Raw genomic sequence first — 27,068 nt, forward strand, 5'->3', positions numbered from 1 at the left:
TGGTAGCTCGCAGCTTGAAAGGTCATGTGAACCCATTAAATACTACAAATAAAAAATAAAATTATTCTTACACACGCCATTCGATGTGTACGCCGAAAGCTTAACAATCAACATTAACCGATGAATCAGTGCATCTTTATACCTCTTGAGAGCCTCTGCTGCATTACTTGCATGTCCAATGAGTCACGTGACAAATTTCCACAAGAACTTGATATTGGCCTTATAATGTATTGAACTTCTCTCACACCATACGTTGCCAACCGTGCTAATCGGACGTGTGGGTGAAGGACAACAAACTAAACACAAAAATCAGTTTCAAAGAAATTAGTTTTCAATCTAGAATTCAAAGTGAATAGTTCCAGTGACTTCCTATTATCGGAAGAGCGTTCCAGACGGCCGCAGAAGCGCATCTAAAAGCGCGCGATGCAGTGACTGTCTTTATGTGGCCCATGCTCCTACTGTTTCCTGACCCCAGCTCTGGCTGCGGAGGGCGAGGAGGGCACCAGGGGGCATTCCAGGAGGAGTTGAGGATAGGGAACCTTGTGGCTCAAGGGACATGGGGGACGTGAACCCAGGCCCCTGTACCGATCATTCCTGGGCTGTCAGAGCGTGGTTCCCAGTGGCCATGCGAATGAGCGGTAGGGGTTTGTGGGCAGCTAGTAAATAAATAAGGTTGCCACCTTTTAAATTCCAGAAAAAACCGGGACATGTCATTGGAAGAAAATTTTCTTACAATATCAGAAGAGTGGAAAATAGTTGTTTTTGTCTTTCGTGGAGTTTTATTACACAACTAACACAAAACAATGGTGCTTAATGTCACGGGAATACTTACATATTTCCCAGACCTGCAAAGAGATGATCCTGGGAAAACCAAAACTGGTGGAGGGATGTGCAGCAATGTATGTATATATAAAACTTATTTCACGCTGTACGTAGCCAACCATGCTAATTGGAGGTGCGGGGAAGGACAACAAACTAAACACAAAAAATAAGTTCCAAAGAAATTCGTTTTCAATCTGGATTCAAAAGCAACGAGTCTCACTTGGCATAGGCCTTCTCGAGCAGGGCGCTCCAGAACTCATTACGCTCGGCCGACTGCACAAACACCAGCTGGTTGTTGAAAGTGGGCAGTCGGTCGTCCACCACCACGTCCACCCACTCGCCAAAGCGCCAGAACTAGAGGGGGCGGGGTTGGGTGGGGCGTTCGGGTCAAAAGAACCATTCATAGAATCAGCCGATATGCCCACGACCATTTCTTCCCATGCCCACTGCCATTTCTTCACAAATGATGTCATTAAGTCACGATGTTATATAATCCACGTGTTCCTCTTTCCATCTCTCAGTGCAGTCCCTGCATGCAAGCTGGCATTTGGGAGATCAGAACTCAGCACTCGGCACCTGAACTCATGAGCTATGTTAATACTGGTTAATTAACAAAATAATTGTGCAATGTTAAGATTCACTCACTGACATATGGCTCGTTCTGCTGAAAGGCCTCAAAGGCATAAGGGATATCCGCATCATGGAAGATACATAGGTGTTGATTACTATGATGCCAACTGATAATTATAATAATTACATTTACGAAAACTTCTGTTGTGTCTCAAATTTCAGTAGAGTCCTCCATTAAACTGTTTGGACAATCCAGTTGTATTTATTGAAGGTTTGGCACGTGTAAGGAAATCAGAGCACTCGGCTAACAACCCAGCATGCATACAAAGGGATACACGATCAAAAGTACAAGCAGATGGGGTTCACAAACCCACTTGTTATACTGCCGTGGCCTGACTACGACACGGCTCAGCAGCTTTAGGCGTTTTGCAAATGTACGAGATCCGCCGGGAGTTGCCTTCTAAGCGCTGGGTCGCAGGTGTGCACCACTTGCGTCCGGCTCAAACAGGATTCCATTTATCACCTTCCCAAGGTCGTCTGTGATGCTCGAGTAGACACGTGACCAGTAGCCTCAGCCACAGCGAGACGTAGAATGGATACGATGTGCCACGCGCAGAAAATGCTTTCCAGGTTGCCGACCCAGATATAAAAGTGGTGAAAGGTGCAGCTCTGCAGTGAATGGCGTCACTGCTGTCAGAAGGGCCTATACTCGAGGGGGCTCTACAAAGCCCTGCTGGAGGGTACTTTGACATACTCTTTAGTGCTGGACAGGTGTCTTGGAAGAAGTGGGAGTACCCGCACCATGCACGACCTGCCGATTGGCTAACTGTGGTGTTACCAACTTGCCTCATCGTTTCAACTGTTTCCCTGGGACATTCAACCAGTGACCTCAGCATTGAAAAGTCCAGCGTGTTCAACAATTACACCTTGCAGCACCCGCAGCTGAAAATAAGCCTTGCCTGGAGACTTCCAGGCATCTCGTAGGGCCATGGTTTGGTCACGACACGGCAAATAGACCCTGGGAAAAAAAACACCTACAGTCTGGGTGCTCCGCACTAGCTCGGCTCGGATGTGCCAGTAGGAAAGGATTGGGGACCATTGGTCGGCGTGACTCGGCAGGGGTGGGTGCCCACCTGGAAGTGGAAGATGCCGGCGTAGTTCTCCTCGAAGCTCTGTCCTGCCGGGATGACGCGAGCCAGCAGCTCCTCGTTCAAGGTCATGCAAGCGATGGCTGCCAGGACCCAGCAGTCACCTGGAGCAAACCCCAGCGGCGTTGCCAGGGCCTCGTTAGCGCAGCGGCCTTATGGTTCGTTTTTTATTTACTTCACACAGGTATGTGTGTTCAACTTCTTTCGCACCGTACGCAGCCAACCGTGCTCGTTGGAGGTGCGGGGGAAGGGCAACAAACTAAACACCAAAAGAAATTCTAAAGAAATTAGTTTTCAATCTGGATTTAAAAGGTGCCGAGTACAGGCACAACACGCCTAACATGCCGAGTGGTCAGCAACAAACAGCACTATCAAACCTGAAATAGCTCAGAGTTGATGGCCCATGAGCCCAGAGCAGATATTTCACTTATCAATACCACCTGAGCTGGCATAACTGCAGTACTTCCAATCTTGTGTGGCCAATAAGAGTAATTTATGGAATAACCGTTTTAATTGAGCTGTTATTTGCTGTACGAGTAGAATTGATGTGGAGGGGGTCACCACCAAGGTGTTGCATATTCTCTGGGTTGCCATTCCCGTATTTTAATCAAAAGATGTGTGTGTGGCTATATTTGTATCAGTTTATTCACATCGGGCACATGTTTGTGATGCGTCTTACTTTCAGGAGCATCATATAATCTGGATGAGACGGAATGACATGCTTTACAACGGTTCAAATGCAATACTGTGCCACTGCATGCGTGTATGTTGAACTTTTTTTGCACCGTACGTAGCCAACCGTGCTAACCGGAGGTGCTGGGAAGGACGACAAACTAAACACACAAAGCAGTTCTACAAAAATTCGTTTTCAATCTACTTGATTAAAAAGTGCATAGCTCCAGTGGCTTCCTAATATCAGAAGGAAGAGCGTTCCAGACGGCTGCAGGAGCGCATCTGAGAGCGCCGCGCGATGCGGTGACCGCCGTCTTGTTCGATGGCTTAGCCAGAAGTCGCTGCGAGGCTTTGAAAGACATCCTCGAGGAGATGTGGTCATTCACGCCATTGCATCACTACGTGTATTAAAGTGCAACCATGAACATCGTTTAGTTCGTTTTAACATTGATAATTATTTAGACTTCAAATGTTTATGTCCATTTAAAAAAGCAGAATCGAAATAACCAAGGTGAATAGCAATGGAGCGTTTGGTGTCATCAGTCGTGGGTGGTGGTGAAGTCGTCAAGGGAGGAACAGATTGCAGTAAATTAGTTTAAATAAAGTTCATGGAAAGACAGTCAATTACTATCTTAGAAGAGGAAAGTCTTGAGATGATGATGTATGATGACATTAAATTTCGATTTAAAGCTTTCGTGACTGCAGGGATTCATCTTCTTGGTTCTTTCGGTAAAGTCACGTAGAAGGGAAATAATAAAATAATAAAAATAAAACATAATAAAATAATTCTCACGACGTTTCGGCCACAACGCAAGCAGCCGTCCTCAGGTGAAGAACAGGTCTGTCGGAAAGACAGCATCTGAATAAACACCACCAGGCTTGGCAGCGTATATTTAAGCTGGGTTGGAGAGGGAAGAATTTGCATATCAAGAGGAATTTATGATGACATTCTTTCGCACCGTATGTAGCCATCTAATTATGATCACGCACGAAGCTGTAATGCTATGAAGGCAATACTGATGATGCCAATGTATCAAAAACACTGATGTCAGGCAAGAGTGGTTATTGCTTCTAAAGGAAGGCACAGATGTTTATGCCCTCTTGAGTGCTGATGAACGCATCCCGAAAATGTGTTTTATCATCGTGTCAGCTGCTTTCCCCCACGTGGCTTCCACTCCCTTGCAAATTGACCATACACACACACAAAGTGTTGACGGCAAACACGCGAACGTACACTGACATTTCTGAATATAAATGTAAATACACACGAATAAATATGATGGTTAATGGCAACGTTGTGGTGTTACAATGTTAAATATATGCTCATATTTATCTATTTTTTTAGTCTTCAGCAATGTAACTCCTAAATTTAGCCAGATGTAATGGAACGCGATTGCTGTAAAGCACTGGGAAGAATATACAGGACTCTTTTTTTCACTCGTGGGCTTTATTCTCTGTCCTGTTATGAATTCTGATGCAAGTTCTCTTTCTGTGCGCACCTCGGATTATCACGGTTGGCTACGTACGGTGCGAAAGATGTTCAACATACATACTGTCGGTGTCTGTCGATGCTCCCGTCCTATTTCTGTGCTTTTATAATGAATGAAAACATTTCAGCCTGATATTAAGTCATTGCAACCAAACATATTTTCTCAGTAACCTATAACATTATTGTTGACTACAATTATCATCAATAAGTCATTGCATGTTGCATCATTGTTTACACTTCAGATCCCCTTTTTATTGACAAGTACGGTGCCATATCATTCATTCGTTCGTTCATCACATTGATAAAAACTAATTGTAACACGAACAACTAATTGAGCTTAAAAAGGGAAATTCAGAGGCACGGGAGAATAAATTAGAGAAATAGAAAGGGCTAAAGATTGTAACAAAAGTCTGACGCCGACGTGAATTCCACGTGGCCGGAGCTACACCGGAGAAACGACGAGGAAAGGACTGGGGAGGGGCGAGTAGGCAGATCGCAGGGTGCAAGATGGAACAACACAGGGCTTTGTTGCACTTTGCAACATGTTAGCTGTGGTGATGTTTAATTGGGAATTCAATTTGTGGCACGCCAGAACTTTTAGTTCGCTATTTCAAGCTAGAGTGTTGCACTAGAGAGACGCTGCTTGATTCGACGCTTTAATGTGTTGCACCCGTGCCCGAGTTGTTACGATGTGTTTATTCTCACCTGGGTCTCCTTCGAAAAACATAAATTGTATTAATATTATGATTACTATGCCTGTTTACCCTGGAAAGCCTCATTGAGTCTCAATAGTATTTTCAGGAGGGTCTTGCTAAGTTTTCACAGTCGTGGGCGATGTTGCTATGTGTTATCCCAATTGAGTAGTTTGCTGTTAATTAGTCAGCATTTGGATATTTGGTCAATACATTTTACGTTCTTATTTTTTTTCAGAGGACCTGGAGGGAACCCACGCAGAACAGAAGGAGAACATACAAACTCCACACTGTTAAGGAGCCCAAGTCTGGAATCGAACCCAGGGACTTCTTGCCACCCTGCTGACCACTAATGCTATCAATGGGCTCTTGACTGATCGTAAATGAAGGAGTTTCATTGGGCGGTGATGTGGCCCAGTGATAGCTCATTCACCAACTTGTCCGAGAGCGACACGGTTCGAATCCATTGGCCGCGCTGTAGTAATACTGCTGGTGTAACAATCGCACCATCTTGGTCACAGTAAGACATCACAGATCCCGTATGACGGCATTCGTAAGAGTAGGCCATTGTGTTGCTCGCGTCAAGGTCCATATTTGGCACATTTAAAAAAATGACCCGCAAATTACTCAACGGGAATTATACATCGCAATCATCGCCCTCCAGAAGAAGAGTCACGAGACGCAGTGAGGCTTTCCTCGGTGAACAAGCGAAATTATAACAAATACGAAGTATTGTATTCATCAGCAGCTGGTGATACACTGCAGAGAGACGCATACTTCAAAACAAATAGACAGAATATCTACAAAATGACCCTCCTGAAATCAGTTTGGCGATAATGCGACATCATATTTAATTCACTAAACATTAAATATAAATGTATAATTATTTACGTGTACATGTATGTGAACGCAAAGCACTGCACGTTGCAATCATGAGCGTTGCTGCAGAGATAAGGGTTATACGAGTTCATGTGCATGGCACCTTGCAGGCTTGTGCATGGACACGGATGACACACACAGTGTGCTGCATCAGCTGCATATTGATAAGGACAGCTGCACTATTTTATGATTCCTATAATAACCCCTGGCCGCACTCCAGAGAAATGCGCCTCACTCAAGGGATTCACTCCCAGCGCGCTGCGCTTGGCTTTCACGTTCATTAAAAAAGCATGCATCTTAGGCAATTAAACATCATCGGAGGCGCCCAATTTAGCATCGTCGGTGGCACCCACTCTGCCACGGATTTCATCGATTGTCAGGACAGGTGTGAGCAGTAAGTGATGGGCAATCCATAATTGCCTTCGGAGTGGCATATACATCTTGTAAGCACATCTTTTTTGAACGCAACTGCAATAGGACTCGTAGGTTGCTTCATCATTGTCATCAGCAGTGATCGATCAACTGCTAGATGAAGGCCTCCCCAAGTTGTCGCCACTAAAGCAGCAATCAGTGGTAGCAATTATAACAGTACGTTACATTAAAGTGTAAATTAGAACTGTAATAACATAGTAACCTATGGTAACAGGAAAACTCTCGTAGCATACAAAACGTAACACAATTCACTTACTAATGTAGTACAATACAGAATAACATAATAAGAGTCATGGTATACAGAATGTCAAAATTACGGAAACAGAACAACACACACTCTCTGTGTACTCTCCAAATGTGATACCGCCGATAGTCTGCAATTGTGGCACGACTTCGACACCCCTCGCTGAATTGGTTTTGGTCTTTACGTGAGAAGCTTTTTTGTATTTTTTTGTTATCGGACGTATTCCCATCGGCCTATTGGTGTTATCGCCACGCGACAAAGCCAATTCCATATCGAAAAAAATTGATGTAGCATCACCCCAGGGGAAACTTTTAATTGAGACTATCCTGGTATCATGCATTCTCATCTGGTCAAACCAACCAAGCCACGTGTTAGAGAACGGCCTTGAGGTTTAGTGGCATTGGCCACGCTCACCACGGGACTGGAGCCTCTCATCCACCCACATTTGACAAATGACTATTTTTTTGTATCCCTTTAGCCTCTTCGCTGAAGGAAACCAAGCAACATTCAGCCGATGTGTCCGAATCGTCAACGGTCGGGACACGCTCCTGCTGCCGCAGAAATTCGGCAACAGGACCCGGTCACGATCACGTAACGAGAAACGCACACATTACAGTAATGGACACTCATGCGCGATACCGGTCTATTTTAGATGCAGCTTCACTTTGTGTGTGTGTGTGAGATCGAGGTCATTAGTAGAGGGGACAGGGGCCGTGTTGCTGCACTCCGCATTAATTGGCATCTACCGCGCGAGCGCCAATCGAGTCACGACCGCACCCGGCTCGGTGGGTTGGCTTTGGTGCCCGTGCCCAGGTGTGTGGGGGGCCCCACGCTTTGGACTCTTTCCGCTTTAAGTGCGGCACTGAGAGCGCCTACGTGGACCCCCCCCATCACAGTTCCTATGATCACTGCTGTTTCATTGCTTTCATGGCTTTATTTTGGTGATTTCGAAAAGTGTATTGGTTTAGCCATGTTTGTTTGTTGTAGTACAGAGTTAGACTGATGGCCTTAACCTAAGTTGTCTTGTGGTTGTTGTTGTTTGACTTGCATCCCACTGGGATTTTTGCACACAGCGTTGGTGTACGGTGATTTTTTTTTCTGCAATATTTTGCTGTCTTTTCTTGGATTTTCTGTTTGCACTTAGTCACATATTCACTTTAAGATGTTTTCTTGTTCATGTTTTAGTTTTTTGTTTGTTGCGGTTGCACCCGATTCAAGAACCGAATGGCTCACAGGGCTATACCTAATAAATTAACTTGAAACTTGAACTTGAGTCGTGGTCGGAGCTCAGCGAGTGAAAACCCGAGGAGGAGGGCTCGTCGAGCTGGGTCGAACGGACCGGGTTGTTGTTGTCTTCACACCGCCGCTGCCGCCACTGGCGAGCGGACGAGCCTTGCCACCGTATTGCATGCAGCCCAACCTCCATCCCCACCTCCACCCCCCCCCCCCCCGCATTTAGCAATGCACGCGACATTTTCCCCCAGGGATTTCCAACCGCGCGCTCAGTCGATCCTTGCGTGTCAATTTGCAGATGCAGGCTTCTCGGTGTGTTTCTTTTTTTACGTGACGTTTTTTTGAAAGGCTGGGGGTGTCCTCGCACTCAATCAAGCGATGGGGCGGTGTTGGTTGTCTCCGTGGGCGATGCCCAGCCGGGCGGTGGAACGCTTTACAATCTTACGGTGCGGTGCTCATTCTCCCCACGAAGACCACTGTTGACTTCACTGGCGGAGACTGGGGGGGGAGGGGGGGTGACACGTGCCCCCCCCCCCCCCCAATGATCCGATCGAAATTCCTAATTTCGAGTTTATTAGTAATAAATCGGCATTTTGCGACTCCCATTGGCACTGTGTAGCATATTATTACGTGCCAGGAACTCTATGAGATGATAGGACAATAGTCTGAGTCCGTAATTGGCAATAAGTAACGGCAAAGCGGTTAGAAGTGGCTCAGAATTGTGCGCAGTTGCGTATACAGTACACGACTTCCCTGAAGGCATCAACACCTGCAGCGAGCGCGATGCCGATCACACACACGGTTCGAATTGAACCCTCGATCGATGGCTGCTCCATCGCCACATACGCGTCGAATAAAAAGCAAGGGACAAGTCCTTACTTACTAACAAGTCCTTACTCACTAACAACTCCTTACTCACTAACAACTCCTTACTCACTAAAATCTCCTTACTTACTAACAAGTCCTTACTCACTAACAACTCCTCTATCATTTTTCATTGCTGGAGAGGTTGCCCCCCTACCTGCAAATCCTGGCTTCGCCATTGGTTGACTTTGCAAAAAGTGGTGCCTATTTTATTTACTCGCTGAGTGATAATTGGCGAGCCCACAATCCAACCTGGATCTGAACTCACAACTAGCAAATTGGCGAGGACGGCTCCACCGGGTTCGACTCAACAGTGGCGAACACGTAAATGCCTTTTACGCTTTCACTTGCCTATTTATTATCTTGTTTCATACTTAGCAGACTCACTCTTTATTTATTTGTACATTGACCAAAGCCAATGATGGCGATGATCATTTGTTTAATACTTAGCGAACCCCAAGCACCCCTGAGCACTAGCGCACGACAGCGGCAGGCAGGCAGGCAGGCTGTGACTCAGGCTGAGCACTAGCGCACGACAGCGGCAGGCAGGCAGGCAGGCTGTGACTCAGGCTGTGGGGAAGCGATGCTCACCATCTCGGGTTTCGCACAGCACGTGCTGGGGTTAATTGCCTCAATGGACGACGTGGTGGTGACATACGCAGCGGCCACGTGTCGGGGCTCTCAAGTGAACTGCTACACGCGGGCAGCTGCCCAACTTTCAATTAGACCTCCCTGCTCTGTCTGTGATGCAGTCGGCTCAACCACCCCTCACATCGCAATGCACGAATCGATCAATGGCGACGCGTGTGTTGAATTAAATCAACCGTGCCAGGGCACGTGCTTTGCGAGCGTGGACAACGACTCACGTGGCCCCCGGCTGCTGCCCCCAAAATGCCACTTGTGCACGATCAGCTGAACGTGTCAACACTTCACATCCATTTGCCTCGTCCAACACGCCAGGCCGTGGCACCTGACAGCAAGACAGATGAGGCCGCACTGTGGGCCAATGTCATGTGCAGTTACTCGGTGGGATTCATTACAAACCCATGCTTTAAACGATATGCCTCATCATTAAAAAAAGGTTGGCTGCTCACTCGAATGAACGCTTATGATACGTAATATATATATGTGCATAAAAGACGTGCGCGTGTCCTGGTGCATTTAGAACGGCTCAGAAACCGTCGGCAGAAATGCCCGATGTGACGGCCCATATCTGCTGACCTTTATCAGGCACGAATGCTTTTCAATTCACCGTATTGTGCTTCGCGTCGCGTCGTTGCGCCCGTTGTTATTGCACAAGATACGTAAACAATGGATTTTCATGAATATCTTGACATTTGCAATTGAGATGAAATCCAAGTTTTCTTGTGTCTCGGTCACTGTGATCGCTACCAACATGTATGTGATGTAGGGCTCTTAGTTGTTAAGTGTTTAAGTTTAGATGTGGGCCAAGAGGCAAGGCTGATGATCAAGAAATCCTGGTCGCAGTGGAAATTGTGTTTTTTTTCCTGACATTGAATCGAAGGAAATAAACCAACACAGTGGATAGGTGGAGGCAAGGGTGGGAGTGATAACATTTTTCTTGAAAAGTATTTTCCCATCTAACAGTAACAACCTTTATCCTATATCTACCGACAATCATTTGAATAATATTTATCATACAGAATTTGTACAAAATAAATTGTATATACAGTATTGCATATGTTGCATTCGTTTTAAAATGGTGTCTGCCTTGAGTTAATGCAATCTGGTTAGGAAAGAGAAAAACCTTGCTGCTGTTTTTAGTAAATTTGTTATTTTCATAGCAATGGACCTTTTAATCTGGCCAACTATTTTTAACTTGAAGCCCCACATGACCCCGTGTTGCCAGGATGCCACGATAAATACAAGTTCATAACATCGTGACGCACGATTTTAAACAGACTGCTGAAAAATCACGCAATGATGCTGCTGCTATAGATCCACAACCTAATATTACGTAACAGGTCAAACAAACTCTCCATTATCAATGAATATAACATTAATAAGAGACGCAGCCTTGGCATAAGGGTTAGCACACTGGATTGATCTCCTGGCACGGCAGTTGAAACAAAGAGCAACTTTCTTAAATTAGATGTTTTTTTTACACCGCAGTTAAGCCGATCAGGCACTTCGAATGTGGTGGGCTAAAGTGTGGGTAGTCGCATCTCGTCTTGGGGTCGGACAAATACCCACTTGAGCTCCCTTCAGTGAAGGGCCATTTCATCAGCAGTGGCATGAGCAAGTAAATGCAGGGCTGCATCTTTACCACCGTTGCCTATAAATAAATAATAGTTTCCATTGCAGAGCGCCGTGGTGGATGATTTATGACCACGTTGTGAGAATCGTTGCAGTGACCTTAATGAGACTGAAAATGTAGGTGAATGTCGGACTGCTGCTGTAGAAGCAGTTCAATTCCCGCTCACGACAAAAAAAACAGTGGCGAATATTCGAACCAGTCCTGGGCCTCCCCTGGGTCGACTCAGCCTTAAATGAGTACAGCACCGTGGAGAGACAAAGACGTCTGACTGGCCACCCACTCCACTCGTGGGTGCTCACTCACAACGCTTGTTCCAGCGGCCTCATCAAGGCGCTACGCGGGGGATCGTTGTCTGCGCTGTTCACGAGCGGGGAGACGCACGGGAGCAGGAAAGGACTAAATGGGTCCACACTGCCGCATCGCTATGCCGAGTCTGCACATTCCATGCCTGGTTTATGTTACAGTCTCACGTCGGGGGTGTCATGCAACCGACATGGCATTCATTCATACAATTCTTCATCTTGCGTGGCGTACTGCACTACATACATTCTCCACTGGATTGTGCTTACTCGCTGTTCTTTGTAATTCCTGCTGCGTTGGGAGATCTATCTACCCAGCCACCCACCTAAACACCAGCCTATCTACCCACCTAAATAACTACCTACACATGTGCAGTGTCATCGCGGGATGTCACTGTGTGATGCCGGCCCCAGAGGGTACCACGGCGTGCGGTGTGGCGACACCACGGACACCACGTGGTGTGGGTGCAGTACCGGCCCTAGCGGGGCTCGGTGAGCGCTGCCTGGCAGCGCTGAGTGGCACCACACTAAACACAAAAAGCAGTTCTAAAGAAATAGAATTTTTTATCGAGATTTAAGAGTGCATAGCTCCAGTCACTTCCTAATATCGAAGGAAATGCGTTCCAGATATCTGCAGAAGCACGCCTGAAAGCCCGTGATGCGGTAACCATCTTTGATTGATGGCTACCAACCCACTAACCTGCCTATCTAAATGCCTACCTACCCATCCACCTACTGATCTAACACCTACATACCCATTTACCTATCTAAATATCTACCTACCCACCACTCGTACCTCCCTCAATGCACACCTGCACAATTACCTACCTACCTGTATGCCTACCTAACTTAAATACCTACCTAAATACGAGGCATATGACAATTAACTCGCCCAACGATGGGATGAATTTGTTTTGTTTCCTTTTTTATATCGCAGTTACTGATCACAGACCAACCGCAAAGGTCTCAAAACGCCCAAGTGGCAAGCAACAAACAGCACTATTGAAGTCGTAATAGATGAGGGTGAACACGTTTCTTTAATTGGGCAAAACACTGTATATATGTGTATGACTTGCTTCAATTACAATCGATCCTGGCACGCACAATTCGATGCACGTTTCACGATCGTCGGGATCTATTTACGATTGACACATTGGATCGTGCAAAAGTTACATTCCCACTAAACCCCCCCAAAAAAGACGCCGTTGTGGCAAGTAGCTTGGTATGCATTGTGATTCACTGGCTATTCAGTGGCATTTTTGAAGACAGGAGTTCAGCAGCAATGAGATGTGGGGTACCTGAATGTGTCACTCGCTCATACTCTGATGGTACATTGTCTTTGAGTTGTGCGCCTTTTGGCGTCATCTGGTCCAACACCAGTGAGACTAGGCTCTAAGGAAAGCTGTCTCGGGTGTGGACCAATCAATTTCAAGGACAGTGCATACATTATCAGAGTTATGTTTTTCGTTTGCATTATGACTGCAGGTATTGTGGTATATGCAAACATGACTCCTTGTAAAAAAAGGTGTCAGTTTTGTTGCCAGATAAAAGGGTAAAAAAACAATTATCATATGTTTAACTGGCAAATGAGGTTCCAATGGTGTCGCAGAAGGTTGTTCATTCGGCTGTGCATTGCCTTGCTGCTGAGGCAGCACGGGATTTATTTTTATTTTGCCAACGGTCCCCTTAATGGGAACGGCGTGCAACAGTAATTTAAACGCACTCGGGTTTTCATGCTCAGTGCTGTGCACACTGAAGTCTTGTAATCGCGACGGGCAGTCCGCAAATGCTAACAAAGCGCAGAGTTCAAAAGGTCATTTTTGTGTCACTCATCAATGCCTAGTCACTCATGACAGCCCCACCAGACACCCTCGTCCTATTCACTGGCTTCTCCGTCAGCAAGGATGTGTGAAAAGCAAAACGTTGACGCCACGTTTAATTTGTTGCTGAAGCAGAGGTAAAACAAACAGCAGAGAAGCATTCGTGACTCAGATTAACAAGGGTTCTTTTCACAAATCCAAGGTCATTTAGTATCGCCCTTTGATGTATTTTCAGTCAAGGTAGATGTTCTTAAAGAGAACAAAATATATATGTACTTTAATCTGTACATGCTCGGTTACAGCAAATAATAATAAGCTTGTGTGTCTCGAGAAACAATTATTTTGCACCTTACGAGGTCAGCTGGAGGTTTTGCAGCGCCTAGAATGACTTACAGATAACCGACAGGATTGCAAACTCGTGATTTGCTATCAGTTTCATATCCAGTATGTTTCAAAGAAATAAATAAAGTCAAAGCTATTTAGTAATATATGACAGACAGTCTTGAGCTTGTTGATGACGAGCTTGTGAATGTAGTGGAATAAAGCATTGTAAAACAATCATGTTCATTACCTGTACCCTATACATCATACGTTGACAAGACATTTCTTATTTATCATTCTCACGAGCACGTAAATTATAGAGCCGTAACGTAGGCCCATGAATTACAATTTGTTTAGCGATGGGGTGCCCGGGAACAGTTCGGGTATCACTCACCACTGATGTTCACAATCAGAATCAGAATATTTATTTTGACTGGAGGAATCCAATGAGCTACAAAGCCCTTTTTCACAGACGTCCAGTAGTGGCCTGGAATTAAACTCGAGAGGAAGCAAGAAACCAAAATAGTCTCGTTTGCAAGATTGCCCCGGACCATTATTCTGCCAGTGATGATTGCTGTGCGTAATCCAAACATAGTGTTATTTACAGGTAATTTTGGGATTGGCCAAATTTGAACCCTAACACTGGCACACAATACCCTTGCGAATGCCGTCAGGAGATCTTTAACATCCACTGTGAAGCAGACGGCACGAGAATGGTTACTACTGCTGCTACTACCACCAAGGTTATTACACCCGCAGTTATAATAATCAGGGCGGCCACGTGGCTTTGTCTCCACCGCCCATCGCTGCCTCCCCCTATTAGTTGATGGATCTGTTGACCCCAAATAGAAGACAAATTAAGCCTTAGAAGCTCCTCGTACTACCTCGGAAAGAAAGGCTTTCTCGATGGCCGTTCCCTCGTTGTGGAATCGCTATCGTCGCGTGAGGTTTGGGAAATTCAATCTAAACGAGGATATGTATTCATCCTGGAGAAATCTTACGAGCTATGAAGCTGTTTCTCACAGATGTCCAGTGGGGGTGGGTAATAAGGTTACAACGACAAACATACCAAAACACGAGCGGAGTGCAGAGTATAGGAAATGTAAACAAAGCACTTAAAAATATACAAATCAAACAAAATTATGTTTATCTTACCACATGAAGCCCACTGAGCTATTAGCTTATTTTTCAGAAGCGACTTGGTCACAAATGATAGTTCAGCAAAGTGGCTTATCACATGGAAATCTATAGCAGCTAAATAATCTAAATGCATGTTTCTAAATGTGGAGGGAAAACCAGATAACCTGAAAAAAAAATTCACGTGACCACGGAGAGAACATGCAAACTCCAAATATACAGCAGCAGCAGGCGTCAGGGTTTGGGATCGAACTCCCAACCTCCTGCATACCAGGCGAGGGAAACAACATCACACCATCGTTGCCGGCCGTCAGAAACCTCCGTTCACCCCTGCATCTCAAGTTCCTTCACGGATGTATCGATGTCATAAATAATCGAACGAGAAGCATAAGTCCGAGTCTGTCTGCGTCGTGCGTAGAGTCGTCAGTTACTGATTGTGTTTGCTTTGTTAAATAAAACAAAACATCTTCCTCCTTTTATTGTTGTTCGTTAACGAATGTGGTCATGTTCATGTACTTTTTTAAGTTTTCGACCAGTTCCTTACTAGATTTGAAGTTTTCGTGACTGCAGGGATCCAAACTCGTTGGTTCTTTCGGTAAAATCACGTAGGTATAAAATAAAATTAAATACATCACGACGTTTCGATTGCAACACAAGCAATCATCATCAGGTGGGAAAACCACATATTTTTTTCCACCTGATGATGATTGCTTGTGTTGCAATCGAAACGTCGTGATTTAATTTAGTTTATTTTCTACCTACGTGATTTTATCGAAAGAACCAACGAGTACAATTCCTTACTCTTGTGATGTGTAAAGCATGTGCAGATACTTGTCGCTTGTATCGCGACCTTTGTAACCATGATTGTTACTAACATCTGTACTGTGTATCATCTATACAATTGCAAGATGTCCATGGAATAGAGCCAAACAGCTTATTGAGCACTTCCTGCTGACATAAAACAAATCTCACTCCATTACATTCATTTACAAAACAATAATTCCGTGCAAAACAAGCACAGTTTTGCGATCTACAACTTCAACTTTTAGAAACAAAAACAGGAATACACACTCGCTGTAGCTGCGGTGTAAATACACTGGGCTTAAATGCATGTGAAGTTTCCAACAGTGATTGTCCTATGGAGCCACTTACCCCTGCCATATAAACGTGGAATGTCCACAACTAGTTAAGCAATGCAAATTGGAGACGAGCATCAGACCTTGCCCGTTTGACCGGACGCTACTGTGACTGTTTGTGAGTTTCCACCAGAATCAGAATATTACAAGTTTCCATGCATGTTGTGTGACAGTATAGAAAACAGTGACACGCGTGCAGACACACAGGGCTCACCAAGGTCTCCCTGCCGTATATCTGTGCGCGTCGCCCCATTAATGATGAATTGCGGGTTTTCGCAAATGTCCTGTGCAAAGAAAGACATATAATGAGCGATGAGTTTATGAAGAGAACAGCCCCAAAGCACACGGCTGTGTTGACAATGCAGTACAGTTAAAAACAATGTATCGTTTCCAAACCATTGTCAATGTACGTTGAACTTCTTTCGCACCGTACGTAGCCAACCGTGCTAATCGGAGGTGCGGGGGGAAGGACAACAACGCACGGCTGGAGGAAAGCCTCCCCACGCCACGGTGTTTGTTTGACCACAGTTTACCACGCTGATTTTAGCCATGGTTGGGATGCGAACTCAGGTTGGCCTGGTTCGTCGCAAAGTGTGCAAGCCGTTGGGCCACCGCCGCACCCCCAACGTACTGAGTAAATAAGTGTGTTAGCCAACCCTTCCAATTCACATGACAGGCAGCAGATTGTTTTTGCCGCACGTAATTTTTCACAGCAAAAAGTCCGCAAAAATGTATTCTTCAAAAAACCTTATCAAGCTCGTGTATATGGGTCTAAAATCAACAAGCTTTAAAACATCAGCAGCTTTCTGCATAACTCTAGAGGATTGGCAAGTACGTACATGAATGTGCTGAATCCCTGCCACAACAATGTGGAATTTCCACCTTTGAATCAGGAGACATATGAAGAGTATTTCGCCCGACCCAACACTCAACCACTGCAGCGCATCGCTTCTATCCCATCGGGATGCGCAAACACACACACGCTGTATACAAACTTCATCTTCAGCCTGAATGTTTCACCAGGTTAATCATTATGTATATATAGCTGTGAATAAAAATAACACATATCCAGAAACATAATCGTAAAATAAGACTAAGTATTGCACCGATGTATTGTAAGGCCTATATGTGAATTGTATTTAGACACTAAACGGATACACATTGTGTCGTGTTTGAGATTATGGAATTATTTTGATTGACCAAGTACGCTGAATATAAGTTATCACGATGAAGTTGTGAAAATATAGTTTTCCAATATTTAATAACATATACTCAGTTTTATTTTACCAATGCTTGTGAGAACAGGGCATCCTTAATATATATCTATATACTCTCACACACACATACCACACTCTACAAACAATATTACAATTCATCTTCTTGGTTATTTTGGTAAAGTCACATAGAATGGAAATAATAAAATAATAAAAATAAAACATCATTTTATTATTTCCATTCTACGTGACTTTACCGAAAGAACCAAGAAGATGATTCCCTGCAGTCACGGAAGCTTTAAATCGAAATATTACAATTATTTCATTAACACCTTAGTGTCAGTGTTTAACACTAAAAGCTTGCGGTTCTCGCAACCGCTGCCAACATTAAGACAACGAAAAGGTGGTTCAAATCTACCTTGGGTCTCTTCCAGCGAATACCCTTGGCTTTGCTGCACCGCCGACCCAGGGATTCGGCGTTGGCTGGGAAATAATCGTCGCAAAACAGGCTGCCCTCCGAGAGGCGCTCGGTTCTCAGCGCAATGTAGCTCTGCCCCACGAAGGTCACGGGTTGGTTCACGCTGCCAATGCCTCCGCGCAACGCTTTGTAGCGCAAAATTCTATCGCAAATCCAGGACATAAATTCCCTTTTTGGTGGCATGATCGCTCCTCCCGCTGCTGCTGCTGCTGTGTTGTCGTAGTTTGCCGCGAACTTAACTTTGCGTTTGCTTACTTTTATTCTCCTTTTTTAACTCAATCTAACTTTTAAAAAAATGTGAATTAAAGTACAATTACTTTAACTTGAACTGAGGTTGACTGATCCTTGACCGTTTCTTTTGGCATCGTCCAGCAATCGTGCTGGACGTAGGGCCAACAAGGAACGATTTGGTCGTGAAAAAGCGCGAGTCGAAAAAAAGAGCCCGCTTTTATTTTGACACCAAAAGCCACAGACCACACAGTAATCCTCTAAACCATCATGCTGGGAATGGCTCACTGTGATTGGCCGGTCAAAGTTGCAGGATGGACCTGAAGGTGACTGACATCCATTTGCCACCGTTACTGCTCATCGTCAACGGGGGTGTTTTCAGAAAATAACGCTGAGTACTTTTAAGTTGTGCATTGTTTATATTTGTACAATGATACACGGTGTCATTGTACAAAAAGTTGACGATGTTTGCTTACGTACCGCTGACACATTGTTATCATGAGATCAAATAATATTATCATGATATAATTCTAGATTTGAAGCTTTCGTGACTGCAAGGATTCATACTCTTAGGTTTTTTCGGTAAAGTCACGTAGGTAAAAATAATAAGAATAAATAATATAGATAATAATAGAAAAAAAATAAAGCTCTTATTTTTATTATTATCTCTATTATTATTTTTTACCGACGTGACTTTACCGAAAAAACCTAAGATTATCATGATATAATTAGCATGTAACGCCCCTGTACACACTTAAAATTATCGATGCAGTGTTCAATACAATCCCAACGAAAAAATATTCTACGGATATGTGCGGTCAACCTAATTGCATACCGCACGTTAAAAACATCAAGCTTCTCACGAATGCCGTCTTTCGCCGGCCCAACATTTTACCCATAAAATTCCGCCTCAATGGGAAACACCGCACGCATCGACGCATCACTTCTAGGATTCACAAACACCCTCAATGGTCACGCTCACCGCTAACCGAATGTCCTGAACATGCGAATAGTAAACACTTTCTGCAGAGTTGACAGTTTCACAGAACGCGACTTGGTGCGCGTGCATGCGTTGTCTCCTCACTCCCCAACGAGCATTGTACCATAAGCGGGGTAAAGGATTATGACGGTCGCCAGGAAGCAGATATAGCCTTCGGCCACAAAATGCCCATAGACTATACGGCTAAATCCACAGACAGCGCGATTTTCAAAACACACAAAAGGCACAATACGTCCCGCGATCACTGTCACATCTCCTGGCTCACTCTGCTGAAGTTGCATTGACATGGCTTAGGCACGTCAATGGTGTGTGTGTTTTTATTGCTCCAATGCCAAATGAATAACAGGGCCCTGTCACGTGCGTGCAGGCGAAGGCTCGGGTTAGACAGCGGTCTGCCGGTGTGCCCTCCCATGCCCGCCGCGAGCACCTCTCTCTCTCTCACACACAAACCTATCTCACAACGCCCCAAGTGTGAAGTCACAATGCCGGCGGGCAGAGAGCCCCATTGCGGAATGTAACAGACGACTTCAGCAAACACGACCCTCCTCCTCCTCGTCGTCGTCGTCGTCATTATTTATAATGACTCGTAAATAATTACAGCAATTTACTGGCACGCGGCGTCTTGCGCCAAACAGTGACGACGAGGGTTAATTACTCGTAAATAACAATTTCCAGGAATAAATGATTTGATTATTTGCCAATCCACTCCAGGATGAAGCCCTCGTCTGAATGCCGTGTCAGTCATCACGACGTCTTGTTTGACTGTGCATCGCCACGCTAGGCAGAGTAGGTTGTGCTTCTCGGTGCTAACGGTGAAAAATCTAACTTTTAAACATTATGAAGATATTTTATGTACAGTGCATTGTTTTGGATCAGTGCAGTGGTGGCGAGGTGATTGGTTCGGACTCCACTCTCATCAGTGGCGAGCCATATCTGAATCGGTTCTGGGTACCCCCCTGCACATCCCCCCCCCCCCCTTCACCATCCGACACTGACCAGCGTGGTGAGTTCGGGCCAAACAATTCGTCTACTTGACAGGGAGCGTGGAGGCCTTCAACCAGAAGTGGACTGACAAAGCAGTGTACACCTATTATTGTTTATTTATATAAGGATGTGCATTATAAATAACTGACCCCTATATGACACAGGGTCTGTCTTGTACAAGAGAAAGGGACTCACAATGGTTGCTCACCAGCTTCAAGAAAAAGGAAACAAAAGGGTAGATCAAGTTGTGACATCCGGTCCATAAATCACTGCAGTCCCATGATTGTCTCTGGACACCCATAGACAGATGGATTGGTCTTGAGTGTTGAGAATGAGTCACACTTGGCATTGGACTTGCTAAGGTTAGGAATGCATCACAACATCATTGCTTTATGCGGTTTTCCTTACAAGTGGCTTTGGATCTACATTTCATGGAAGGTTCATGAGCAAAACGATTTCCGCGCAGTTCACAAATCACATTGTGTAATGAAGCGTTTCTCGGGATGGATTGTGTTCTCATTCAGTGTTTCAACATCACGGGACCTGCTTCCCTTGTTAACAGAAAGGCAAATAGCTGCCGACATTTGACAGACATCTAACCGAAGTCCGATGTGTTTTCAGGGTTGTACACATCAGCCAGCTCCATACAGCACAAACTGCAAGGACACCTTAATTAGTTGTAAATAAACGAACCGTCACTGCATCCCAAGAACTCCCCAATCGTTCCACCGCAAGGCCGGCAAGAGAAAAGCAATTTCTGCCGACACACACACACGAGAGAGAGAGAGAGACAGACGCCCTCAACGCGCGACCTTTCCACAAATTTGCAGGAAGGAAAAATAATAAATGGCGCCACTCCGGAGGGCGCTTGCTTCACCTTGGGACGCATCCACTGGAACTGCATCGGTGCGTTCTGGCTGAAGTAGATGGAGTTGTTGTGGGCGGGGAAGTCTGGGTCCTCGAAGAGCACATCGTGGCTCAGGCACAAGTTGCGCAGCTCCTCGAAGCCCTTGCCCTGCGTGTCGATGAGGTACGCGTTGCGGTTGCTGATGGCGGTGTTGCGGTAGTTCCCCGAGGAGCCGTGCATGAACGGGTGGCCGGGCGTCGGGCTCGGAGCGGGCCTCGGCTGAGGCAGAACCCGCGTGTTGAAAATGTACGGCATCTCTGGGTTTGTCGCGGTGCCGTTTTAAAAATGTGTACGCGTTCGACTTCACCGTACTCTGTTGCCTTGTGCTGCACGGTATTCACCCTGCGAGGCATCAACACGAAGACTTTTTAAAGATGAATACAAAGGTGAACATCTGTTGTGGCTATGCGAGCATCCTAATCCCATTTGCACCCATCGGTTGAAATTCAACACTTCAATAATTTTCTAATGTTAATGCCCAACACTCCATGAAAGAAATAAAAACATGCACTTCTATAAACACATGAGAGAGCTATATATATAGTACTGTCTGACATTTCCACCAGGAGGAAGCTTTAGCACAGGAGTGAGCGCACTGTGTTATGAGCCCGGCAACCTAATTATTGGCCATGGATAACATCAGTGGCGAGTGACATCTGAACTGGTCCTGTGTGGCCACACTGGCCAGTGTGGTGAGGTCTAATCAGCCCCATGACCGACGTGGTTTTGGGAGGCCTTCGCCCAGCAGCGGATTGCCAAAGGGCTGTGAATGATTTGCATCAGTAATCTTGTCTTGACTCTGGGCTGCTGGTGTTTCCATGAAAATTCTGAAATATTTCCACCACTCAAAATGAGATCTTGCAATGACCTATAATAAATATACCTTTTCCCACAGACTTACAAATAATCACGTTATTTATTTCTACAAAAAAAGTTACTGAACCTAAAAAAGTTTTTCAGGAGGGTCCTGCATTATTCGTGCTTGGCAAATTGCTTAGACGAATTTCACAAGTCTTGACTTAAAGCTTTCGCGACTGCAGGAATTCATATTCTTGGGTCTTTCGGTAAAGTCACGTAGATAGGTTCAAAGAAAATAATAATTGTTTTCTTTGAAGCTAATAATAATTGATTATTTTATTTGAACCTATCTCCGTGACTTTACCGAAAGGCCCAAGAATATGAATTTCACAAGGTTTGCAAGGAAAATTTCCCAATATTATCCACAAATTAAGCATTACTTTTGTTGTAAAGTAATGTTGCTATTCATTTCAGCGCTCAAAAAAAACCTCTACCTATGCAGAGCCTTAAAAAAATGCTTTGCTTTACCAACATTACAAAACCATTGCACACAACAGCACACACTTTTCCAGAAAAAGTATCCCAACTTCAGAGCACAAATCGTTGCAGGCAATGACTAAAGTGCTCATAAATGTACTTAGAAGAACACAAATTTCCGAAAAACTTCCCGTTTAAAAGTGCAATTACCTTTTGAGAGTGGCCGCAGCATTGCAAGGTAGAACGTCGCGCAGGCAGATACCGATCTTTAAAAATACCCCTCAGCTCGCTGAGGTTTCACCCCTGGCTCAAACCCACTCCCCGGTGGCACAAGGCAGCGAAGTTCTCGTCTCAAGAAACGCCCTCCCTCCCTCCCTCTCGCGTCTCTCTGCTCCTCACGTCACCTGAGCTCTCTCCGGCGCTCACCGTCCTCACACCGTGTGCCGATCCCAGGAACGTTACGATGACGCGATCCTCCACGGCGTTGGCCGGTAAAGGGCCGGGCCCCAACCATCAAAAGTGGCGCTGTGCCCAAGGCTGCGAGGCCCAGAGTGGGCGCCCCATATAGAGAGGGGCTAATTTTACACAGCGGGGGGGGGGGGGGGGGTCGAGAGCTTACTTCAACTCGCGGTGCCCCAGGATTATTTTCGGTGGCTCGTGCGTTTGTCCGTCCGTCCGTCCGCCTTTTGGCTTTTAGAAGCTGCCGACAGCGAACCCCCCTCGAGACACAACACGCCGAGTCAATTAACGCGCAGAGAAAGGGGCTCAGAGTGGCGGCACAGAATTTGTGCATTTATTTCATTATTTAATTCCAGAAGACGTTTAAAGTCCCGCGATAACTGAAGCTATCGTTCAGCCATGCAGCGGCGGCGATATGAAACTGCCGCCTTGTAAACACCAACACACCGAAGTCATTTGCAAATGCTAAAATCAATCACTTTCCCTTGAAGTTAGTGATTGCAGTACTGCTACCAAGTCAACGCAACCAAGAGTAATTAGACAAACTGAACCTGTGAACATGCATAAGAGGCAGTCAACAGTTTGTTGAGAATGAGGTACAGTGGCGAGAAAAAGTTTGCGAACCCCAATGATTATGGAAATTCCATAGTTCTACCATGAGAGCCTTCTTGAATTAAAGCCGGTCTTTTATTAAATATCCAATAGGGCTCATATTAAACAATTCCATGTCTTTTGAAGCAACATTAAGTATGAATTAAACAGAGTAATTACGGTTCAGGGTATGTGAAAAAGTGAACCCCTGGTTTCATTTGCTCAATTAAGGGAATCATTTGAATCAGGTGTTTCAATAATAAGGTAGATCTTCAGCGATGAGTTTGGGAGGTCCCACCCTGTATAAAGATCAGACACTGTGAGTTTGATCTTCACCATACAGGTGTGTGTGGAAACAAGTGACGCCACAATCAAAATAAATCTGAAGATCTCAGAAAAAGAGTTATTGATGCTCATTAGGCTGGAAAGGGTTACGAAAAACATTCTAAATATTTGGGGCTTCACCAATCCACTGTCGCCATCATTGACACAACCATGGATTTTGCATTGAATCAGACGATTCTAGAGGAGAATGTCAGGCCCACTTTCTGCTGCATTTAAGAATGACCAAACCTTATACAATTCTCAAACTATTCTGATCGTGCCTCTCATGCAGTGAATTAACTTTTTGTAACAATCAGTGCACACCATTATCGGCAAAAACATGCTCAAACGAGTTTAAAACACCCTAAAACAGAATTCCATTAATGTCCAAGTTCATCCGTGATATTATGTTTAATGTGTTAATTTCTGGTTGTCAAGGATGTAAGGATTAACCCCTGTAAGATTCGATCGATCGTCACAATTCGTGATTTGATGATTGAATCTTGTTTTTGTTTTACCCTTGTGCAGCATTTACAATCTGCACTGGCTGCAGGGTTTCCATGAACTAATCACAAACAACAAAGTCCATTCTGAAACGCACAACTGTTGCATGAATCACACTGCCAGTGTATCAAAGCGTATTTATTGATATATTGTGAAATCTCTAATTGCAATGCCTATGTATGTGTGCATGTTGAACTTATTTTGCCTGACAAACGGTGTCAGACCAGAGGACGCCAAAATGCTCAAAAGAAAGTTGTCTCTGGTGTGGACCAATCAGTTTCAAAGACAATGCATAGAATATCAGAGTATGTTTTTTGTTTACATTTTGACCACAAGTATTGTGGTTAATGCAGACATGATTCCTTGTAAAAGGTTTCAGTTTGGTGTTTTAACATCTTAACACCTGTTTTGTTGCCAGAAAAAAGGGAAAACCTCATCTCATGTATTGTACAGTATTTTTATTTAGCTTATTTTGTGTATTGTAATTGATATTTTAATTAAAAATGATCGATTTTCCACAAAATATATACTTTAAAAAGGTCTACTGCATTCTATTTTATCATGTCTTGGGGCTGACATTTTCTCCTGTAGGCATGTACCTCCAATTATACATGGGGAGTCAATGGGAATATATGGATGTGAATACAGAATTTCGCTCTCCGGACAACTTTTAAGGTGCATATCTGTTCTGTATATAGAGGGGGTTACCCATATTGTAGTATTAAATTGCATTGCACAACTGTAAACAGAGATCATTCTTTCTCTCTCCAGTTCCCATGCTCCAACTAGCCCATCCAATCCTACTTCGCCCTTTCCACATCACAACACCGCACTCCGCACAAGAGTTCTTGAGCAATGAACAGGGAGGGACACTCCGAATCCAGTTAGAAGGATTTAACCTGCAGGTTTGCAAACCATCCACGTTCATAATAGAGCTGTTGTTTTTTGGGGTTAGATCGCGTAAAAATGCTATAAATGTGTCGTTAAAACCCGCCACCACTGACTAACATCCACGTTCGCTCTTTGCCGTCGACCCTCAGAAAAAAAAAATATCGGACAATTGGCGCGGACAATACAGGAATAGAGTCCTGGGTGTAACGCTCAACTGCACCCTTTTGATGGCGTCACCTAAACAAACACTGCGAGAGACACCAGAGTGGCCCACTTCAATAACCCTTCCCTGGTCAGGATGCAATAACACGGAGCGCACGGCACTCTGAGCTGAAGAGAAGGGTGTGGGATTGGGATGGGATGGAGGGAGGTGGCGGCAGTGGCCTGCCCCCTTGGGTACGCAACCGAGGGGAGAACGCAATGATCTATTTCAGCCACACCTGTGGCTGTATCGAATTTGCCGACCCACAGCCAATCACTGGTTTCCGCCTTCGATGCTGCACTGTCACCCTGACCCATAAAATGTATATTTGGCAACTCGGCTGCTGTGAGAGATGATGAGCTAAAGGAAGGAGTGTGTGTGTGTGTGTATTGATATGCAACTGGGTTTGGCTCGCAGCAGGATTGTATCGAAATGGTCAAGGCTGGTTGGTCAGGCTCAGGAAGACTTGTGGCCCTGTTTTAAGGTGAGGGAAATGCTCCAGTCGGAGGCGATGGGAACGCCCACATTCTTGACAACCAGCACCGATGAGCTGGCATTGTACCCGAAATGGAGTGCCTTCTTTTTGCCACCTACACACAACAAGCACACGAGGGGACATTTAGCGGAGCGGGAGGGGGAGGAGGTTTTCCTGGAAAAAACTTTGATATCCCACAAAGTGTCATTGTCAAGAACGTAGAGAGGGCGTTTGCTCAGGGTGGAGTGGTGGCGTCGTGGTTGATGCCCCGCGCTATGAACCTAGCAAGCCGAGCTCACTGGGGAATGATATCTGACATATGAATTCATCATTCTCGGCCTCCCTTTGCCAAATCGCACTGACCAGCGTGGTAAAGTATGGTGAAACAACCCTCAAGGCCGACACAGCATAGGAAGGCCTTTATCCAGTCGTGGATTGACAGAGGAGTGTATATTATTATCAATATTTTTTTATGTAGAATGAGTGGATAAAAAAAACCGTGAATGATTAAGTTAATTGGGCAGCTACCTGTGGGGAAATTAAATAATAATTATCAAAAGTGGAGTGTAAAGTGTTTTAATGAAACTAGCATGGTTGCTGCTTCTGTGAATGTATACATAAAATAAAAGAGTTAATGAAAGAGATAAAAAAAAATCTAAACAGTAAATTGCTCCCTGCAATACAATTCAGTTGTGAGATCGTGCACAATTGTGTCATTCCGATTTATAGTTGATATGTGCATTCGAACTAATTTCTGTCATTAAGATCCTCCACCACCCAACATAGCTAAACTAACGAAACTGTCGCGTGTAAAAGCGTTTAAACGCTGCGCTCATTAATTATCGCTTAAGCTCACCGCTCAGCTCAGAATCAGAACCTTCGTTTATCCCGGAGAATTCCCACAAGCTATGAAGCTCTTTTTCACAGGTGTCCAGTAGACGGACAATTGTCGCAACCAAATCCGTCATCCGCCTGAGCTCACCTGGCAGCGAGCGCAGAACGCGGGCGGGACGACGCACACCCACGACCACAACCTTCTCCACCTGCACGCGAGACTCCATGGATCCCGCAGAGTCCAGAGACCTTGCCAGGGGAAGAGAAACAACCGCAACCATCAGCATTCTCTCTTGAAACCAAATCAAAACCTCTCGCCACAAACGCCATCACAACTCACAGCCATTCGTCAGTTCGTCAATCTACCGCTGGATAATCGAAGGTCTCCCCGCTGTGCCCTGTCAATCACGCGGTCGGTGTGTTCACACTTCACCGCGCTGGTGGGTAGTGCAGGTTGGTGAAGGGGGGGGGAGTCGCAGGACAGGTTTATATATCACTTGCCACTGATGTTAGCTGTGGAAATCCATGTCGGCGGGTTTATAGCGCGGCGCGCAAAAACCCCGCCCAACTGCCCCACTCCAATTGGCATTTACACTGAAAAATATATAATCGGCTGATCTTGTGGACAATAATCCTTCCTCAAGGAGGGCAGAAATATGTATTGCC

The 27,068-nt window shown here is 45.0% G+C and overlaps 2 protein-coding genes across 2 annotated transcripts in view; both read right to left on the bottom strand.

The window, feature by feature from the left end:
- Positions 1-22,650, bottom strand: part of LOC133342411 (calpain-3-like) — a 59,783-nt gene extending 37,133 nt beyond the window's left edge. The window contains 5 exon segments of the mRNA XM_061551577.1: positions 1,043-1,176; positions 2,526-2,644; positions 16,251-16,320; positions 20,818-21,189; positions 22,527-22,650. Of these exon segments, the coding sequence (XP_061407561.1) occupies positions 1,043-1,176; positions 2,526-2,644; positions 16,251-16,320; positions 20,818-21,102 (608 nt within the window). The 5' untranslated portion in view covers positions 21,103-21,189; positions 22,527-22,650.
- Positions 22,651-22,887: 237 nt separating this feature from the next.
- Positions 22,888-27,068, bottom strand: part of LOC133342410 (neutral alpha-glucosidase C-like) — a 30,076-nt gene continuing 25,895 nt past the window's right edge. Inside the window, 2 exon segments of the mRNA XM_061551576.1 lie at positions 22,888-25,683; positions 26,551-26,651. Coding sequence (XP_061407560.1) covers positions 25,550-25,683; positions 26,551-26,651 — 235 coding nt within the window. The 3' untranslated portion in view covers positions 22,888-25,549.

Source organism: Lethenteron reissneri, chromosome 14 (genome assembly GCF_015708825.2).
Source record: "Lethenteron reissneri isolate LAM-NWPU_2019-01 chromosome 14, ASM1570882v1, whole genome shotgun sequence".
In the NCBI taxonomy this organism is placed as follows: domain Eukaryota; kingdom Metazoa; phylum Chordata; class Hyperoartia; order Petromyzontiformes; family Petromyzontidae; genus Lethenteron; species Lethenteron reissneri.